General features: G+C 53.2%; 1 protein-coding gene across 1 annotated transcript; it reads right to left on the bottom strand.

Moving 5' to 3' along the window:
- Positions 1-720: 720 nt before the first annotated feature.
- On the bottom strand, positions 721-6,356 carry FAM134C (family with sequence similarity 134, member C; the record flags this gene model as incomplete). Its single annotated transcript, XM_010012159.1, has 8 exons — positions 721-1,154; positions 1,624-1,756; positions 2,076-2,155; positions 2,639-2,776; positions 3,178-3,262; positions 3,896-4,022; positions 5,075-5,105; positions 6,250-6,356. Coding segments are annotated over 8 exons (1,135 nt in total), but the record flags the coding sequence as incomplete, so codon positions are not given.
- Between the last annotated feature and the right edge of the window lie 173 nt (positions 6,357-6,529).

Here is a 6,529-nt window from a genome sequence, read left to right as displayed (position 1 = left end):
GCACGGGGCGGGGGGTCAGCAAAGCATCAGTCCATTGTTTTAGGGAAGCAACACAAGAGCAGCTGCCACAGACGGTCACCGCAGGACTCATCATCGCAGGAGGGGTCTTATTGCCATGATGTCTCTTACAAAACAGCATCGCTAGAGCCGGGACAGGAGGCGAGTGCTCATCACACACACACACGGCTGTGCCCACGGCGGCACCAAGGACTTTGTTTCTACCTGAAGCTGGAAGATGCTGGGAGAGAAGACCTGGATTCTGTGCACGGTTTAGGAGCAAGGAACAGCTGTCTTAAAGACAGACCAGCACTAAGTCCCAGACACCAGGTCTGAGGGGAAACCAGCCCAAAGGGTCGGCTTCCAGGTTGTCCTGGGCGATGCTGAGCCGGGCCGAGCAGCGGCCTCTAGAGTGACACACACCAGGGTTATTGTCTCAGGTGAGGCAGTTTGGAGCAAGCAGCATCCTGGGTGCAGGGCAGCACGTGGTGACTGTGAAGCGATCACAGCAACGCCTTTGTTCTATGAATTACCAGTGTAGTTTATTTTAAAATCCAAGCGAGGCTACAGAGTCACAGCTCACAGTGGTGTTCCCAGCCAGGCCCGGCTGCCACGTCACTCAGCCGCACACAGGAGACCATCCAGACAACTGTGCAAGGCTTCTCCTGCCAGGATTCCCTCCACGACGCACACCAGAAAACCAGAGGGACGTGCTGGGCTCACCTACTGGCCCCGGGAGCTTGCGGGATCCAGCTGGTTCAGCTCAGACTGATCCAGCAGTTCAAAGTCATCTCCTTCTGCATCAGTGTCCAAGTCCAAGCTGGCCATTCTGAGGTAAGTCTTTGCAGCCCTCTGGGGATTGTCGCTGCGTGAGGGGCCTGGCTGAGAGGCTCCGGCCAGAGCAAGCTGGATCATCCCCCTGGTGACGAAGCCGGCGATGTTGTCAGGCAGGTTCTGTACCGGGGGTAGCACAGCGCCTTCCTCCTGCTCATAGGGGAGGTGCAGCTCTTCAGTCACTTGTGAGCGGTAAGCCAGGCTCGGGATCCCAATGCTGGTGTCATCTTCGTCATCTATGCCAGTTACTTCTGGGTTTATGGAAGGGAAGTCAGGGAGATCACGGGCAAAAGATTCTTCTGGGTCACTGTGACCATCGAGGTCTAGAAGAGGAGAAAGAGCTTTAAACACACACCAACAGCCCAGAGGCCAGGGCAGCACAGCACGTGAAAGCTGGGCCACAGCCCCCCCAATGCCCAGAGACCAAACCCTGCCCAGTGCCCCCCTCACACAGGTCCTGGGGGTGCTGCTGAGCTTCCAGTTCACACGCAAGGAACGCGGATGCTGCACCAGAGAGCCCCAGAGACGGAACTCCCCCCTGCCCCTGCAGGCAGGGACCAGCAGAGCTGGATCTGCCTGTGAGAGCAGCTCTAACTGCTCACTGAAGCACCACAGGAATGAAGGAAGCTCCATTCTGAAAGAACAGGTCCTTGCACCTCATCTTGGGCAGCAAGACAGACATCAAAGGGCCAGACCTCAAGGCCAGAAGGCAATGCAGCCTCCCTCTGACCCGCCATGCTGGCGCCTGCTCAGCATTCCACAGCTCCCAGAAGGTGCCCCATTCCCTCTCACCTTCTGACCCCTCTGTCAGGGGAGTCTGACCCCTCGAAAGGTTAAACATCCCGTTCTCAGTGTAGGAAACCTCAGCATCTGAGTGCTCCGAGTCGGAGATGGTGAGTTCCTTGGCGACCACGGAGTCATCCAGCTTTCAAAGAGGAGGTAACATTGAAAACATCAGTGCTGGGAAGCTTATTCCTGTGCCTCAAGACAAAACACATGATCCAGTGGCCTCCAGTGAAAGCCAACCCTCATGGAGGCTCATGCCACCTTTTACAGCCCAGACTAGGAGAACTGTAGTTGGTACAAACAGCTCTGGACACATCTGAGGGAGGCAGAACAGGAAAGACCTCTCTCAAATCCTCATCTGATCTTCCACAACAACTCAGCTACAACGTGCTGGATGTGTGGCCACTCACTATGTGTCCACCCAACAGTGAGTTTGTTGTATTCAGCTCTGCTATTACCTTAGGACAGAAGGCAGCAAGTTCCTCCTCACTGTCGCTCCCATCATCCACAGCCTCCTGGTTCAGGGATCGGTGACGCACTGCCAGAAACCAGAGTGAGAGCTCAGTGCTGCTGCTGGGACAGGGCTCTGGGCAGGGGCAGCCCTGTGCCACGCACAAAACCCCTTAATCTGGCAAGCCTGGACAGGGGCCAGCACAGCATGCTTTGCTCCACAGCACAGCAACGTGATCACTTCCAACCGGGGCTGCTGCACGTCTGCTGCCGAGATGAACGTGTTCAGCAGCTGCCTTGCACTGAACCCTCCCTCTGCTTCCAGTGCAGCTGCACAATGGAACACACAGTTCTGGCAGCTGAGGAACGGAGCAGCTCAGCACCATGAGGAGCTGACAATGGGAAGTGTCAGTGCTTGCAGGGAGGCACTGGGAGGCAGAGCTGCTTTGCCTCCTTCCCCGAGGGCACTGGAGTGGCTGCAGCCCCAGCCCCCTCCAGGCTCCGCTCATGGGCTGTTACAGGTTCTGAGGCTCAGTGTGTGATGGGTCAGAAACACAGCACAGGGACTTACGTTGCTTCTCCCGCTGCTTTGGCATCATGTAGCCTCGAAAGCTGAACTGCAGCCGCTGCAGAGCTGGCTCCAGCTTCACGTGCATGCGCTGCCCCAGTCTGTGGTACACAGCAAGGGGCCACAGCAGGATGAAGAGCACTGGGTAAGTGGGAAGGCACATTAGAAGTTTGTCCAGGATGCAAACACCTTGCCCGTTTTGTGACGCAGCACAACACACAGAGAGTGCCAGGTCTGAAGGGAGGCAATGCTGCAGGAGGCTGTTAGAACAGTGCAACCACCTCTGCCAAAGTTACAAAATTGAGAGGCCAACCTCTTAGTGCTCAGGTCTATGGTTCCTGAGCACTCAAACATGTTCTCTCTGGACCAGAGACCTCAGAGTCCCAGTCAGGAGCCACCACATTCCAGGCAGAATGTATTCTTCTCAGTTTTAAAGCCATTCACACAAGCTTTCCCTCTGAGCAAAAGAGCCCCATCCCAGCCATTCAGGTCCCACTCTTCTCTACCCCTTTTCACTTCTGTTGGCACAGGGATCTACTTACACAGCAGGTATGAGAGCAAAAGTCCAGGGATATAGCGGCCCAGGACAGCCAGGAAAGTAAAGACTCCGCACACTAGAAGGCAAAACTGAAGACAGGGCAGGCAGTGAGTTTCCAAAGCAGTGGATTCACTCGCTTCCTGCAGATCCTAAGTCATAATTCGGATGGCAGCAAAACCTTCCCAGTGTTCAAGCACCCTCCCTGCGGGACCAGCACAGGCACAGGCAGCATTACCAAGGCCTCTTGCCTCAGCATATGAGGAGCTTCCCAAAGCCAGGGAGAGGCTAAAGAAGACAGAGAGCTTGAAGGTGAAAAGGACAAGGACAGTTCCAGCGTGTTACAAGCTGCTCTTTGCATAAGCCTCAAAAAAAAGAAGGAAAAGGGGAGGAAGAAAAAGCAGCAGCTTGACACATCTTTCTCACCCTGTTCAAATCCACGGAGGGAGTTTGACAGACACTGACAGAGCTGGAAACCTACAGAAGGAGCAGCTACATTTCACAACCAACATGCCAACACTCGCTTTCTCCTCCCTCCTCCCCAGCCTGATCGTTCTGCCTGAGCTTTCTATCCCTCCCCACCACTTAACAGCCATGGGGGAGACGTGGCAACCTCCCACGTCCGAGCGCGTTCAGCCAATGCTGATGCCACCACAAGAGGATCCTGGTGGGCAGCAGAGGCTCCACACCACACGTTTTATGTGCTGAGGTCTGTACCTCCTTACCTTGCCAGGGCTTTGCCTCTTGAAAATGAAGAGGTTGCTAAAGAAGTTGGTCCCAGCCACCCATCCTTCAGCCAAATGGTGACAGAGCTCTGGCACTCCGAGCAGCCGAGGGTGGACGTATCCCCAGCTGCAGGGAAGGCAGGAATTCAGGAAGAGATATCACTGCATCGACACCAGTGCAGAAGTCACTTGTTACAGACACTTGTCTCAGTGCCTCCTTCTCTCCTCCCACAGCCCTGAGCTCTTTAGAGCTTTCGCTGAGGCTCAGCTGCCTTCCAGAACAGCACTTCCAGGGACCACTCTGCAAGTGCCCCAGTTCTCCCACCAAGGAGAGCTCAGGAGCAGCTATTCCAGTCTCTCAGTCTTTGGCTTAGACTAGTTTCCATGCTGCTGGAGGGAAAGGGCAGTGCAGAAGCAAATCCATTCGCTTTTTCTGCATTGATTTAATCAACTGCAACCCCCAAGAATTCAGCATGAGGTCTCTACAAGCAGCGTTGGACCTTACTTCATATATTCAGTTCCTTCAGAGGCACTGTCTTTGGCAAGTTCTATTAGCGCTTCTTAACTGCTAGTCACAAGTATGGAGGTTAAGGAAGAGCAATTCCTTCTGTACTTGGGCCTCTTGCAAAAGAAAACAAAGTAAAGCCTGTGATTTGGCACCAGCTCAAGTGATTTCATCAGGAGCTGAGCACCCAGCGCAGCACCACAGGGCAGGAAGGTGTTATTAGTAAGGCAACACCCCAACGTTTCTCAAGCCATTATTAGTGCTGCAGTCAGGTCCCAAGTATGCAGGGCCAGCTCCTGGAACACGCTGTTAAACATTCCCTGTCAAGTCTCAGAAGACTTCATCTTTTCCAAAAGGAAGGCTGGTCTCCTGCTGCTGGAGGCCCATACAGAAGGAGCTGCTTTTGAGGCAGCACCTCTAACTTCAGGCACAAGGGAAGTTTTACAACGCTAAGTAAGCATTGTCAAGGGCTAGTGGGGAGGCAAAGTGTAATATAACAGCTTGGGCAGGTCAAAAACTTGTCCCAGCTGCTTGACAGAGGCCAGGGCTCCATCCGCCCTCCACTGAGCAGCTCCCTTCTCCCCCTTCCTTCCTCGCTCCAAGGAGCACATGAGGTGGTAGTGACCCAGCATCACAGCAAACACCAAGAGCAGAGAAGTCAATTAGTTTCCTACCTCTCATTGTCTAATTCGTCAGGTCTTGCCACTAAAATATTAAGAACAGACACTACATTAGTTGCAAGGAATTTGCCATGAGAACACTTAGGTCTTGGGATTTAAGTAAAGCTTTAATAAGTTGGGGAATACCTGGGAAAGGCATTAACAGTAATTAAGAACCAGAGATGGATCACTCCATAGCACATTTTGAACGTGTACGTGTGACAGTAGGAGATGCAAGAAAGGCTCCCTGTTGCTCCTGGGGATCTGTTGGATGGTGTTTGGAAGGTCATAGCAAAACCCAACCACTTCCATCTCCCCCCTTCCCCTGCACACACGTGAAGGAAGAGCAGCTGATTACTGAGAGGCATCAGAGATTTAAGCCTTCGGATACTTTCTCTCCCAGAGTGGGATTTGAAAAGTCATCCTGACAAATCAAAACTGAGGTTCTGAGGGAGCTGGGCAGACACTTCCTCATAAGCAGGGATGCTTCAGCTACAGAGCCTGAGCCAAGCTGCTGGTGGAGCCCGAGGAAAGCTTGAATGTCTTCCCAAGAACGACACAGAACACAAGTTGAAGCAGAAAGCTGGGAGCTGTTCTTGCTAGTTAGTGAGGGACCCACCTCTGGGAGCATGCAAACCACACACACTGCTCAACACCGACCTGCCCATGCAAACCCTGTGCTGGAGGAGTGGTAGTATTCATGAGTGTATTAATACCAAACGACAGCTAGAGCAGCTCTGCTTCCTGAAAGCTCCAGACTAACTTCCTCAACAGCCAGCACAGTGCCTCTCCCTTCAAAGAGCTCTCTGCTCAACAGCAAGGCTGGGCCTCATCTGTATCCTGAACCATGGAGCTGGTTTATGATGGATTCTGAGGAGAAATCCAGATGTATCCCACCAACACTCCCAGGTTTTTGCTCTTGCACTGAGTGCTTGGAAGGTGAATCCCTGCTTCAACCCCTGCGCTAACCCACGTACAGCTGATGGTTCAAGCTTAGGACGCAAACACCAGTGTCACGAGCCGGAAAAGGTCTTTATGTTTACATAGATGAGGATTCTCCAGCTCCAGGAAGAGCTCTTGCTTCTAGACTTGCAAGAGCCAGGATTTTAACTATTTAACTCCAGAGCCTGCACCTCTGGGCTAAACCCGGCACTCGCTTTGCTCCTGTCAGCTCGAATGTTGCAACTTACCTCCAATTTCAGGCCAGATTTTGCTCTTCCACTGATCTAGACAAACTACTACTATGAGGGTAAACGCAACCAGGAACAGCAAGCGAAGAGAAGTCAGAGCAAAAAACCTATGGGGAAGAAATGAAGACACGGTACTGACCAGAGCCTGACACACGCTCGCTCACACCCACCCAGGCACTCGGAACAGTTGCAGCCAGAGCAAAGCAAGCAGGTAGCAATGAGCAGCCCCTACCCGCCCATGGGGTATCAGGCGGCTCCAGGGACCTTTATCTGCTCGGGT

Source organism: Nestor notabilis, unplaced genomic scaffold (assembly GCF_000696875.1).
Source record: "Nestor notabilis isolate BGI_N333 unplaced genomic scaffold, ASM69687v1 scaffold17183, whole genome shotgun sequence".
In the NCBI taxonomy this organism is placed as follows: Eukaryota; Metazoa; Chordata; class Aves; order Psittaciformes; family Psittacidae; genus Nestor; species Nestor notabilis.
The sequence above is the reverse complement of the archived record's forward strand: the minus strand, read 5'-3'. Positions and strand labels throughout refer to the sequence as shown.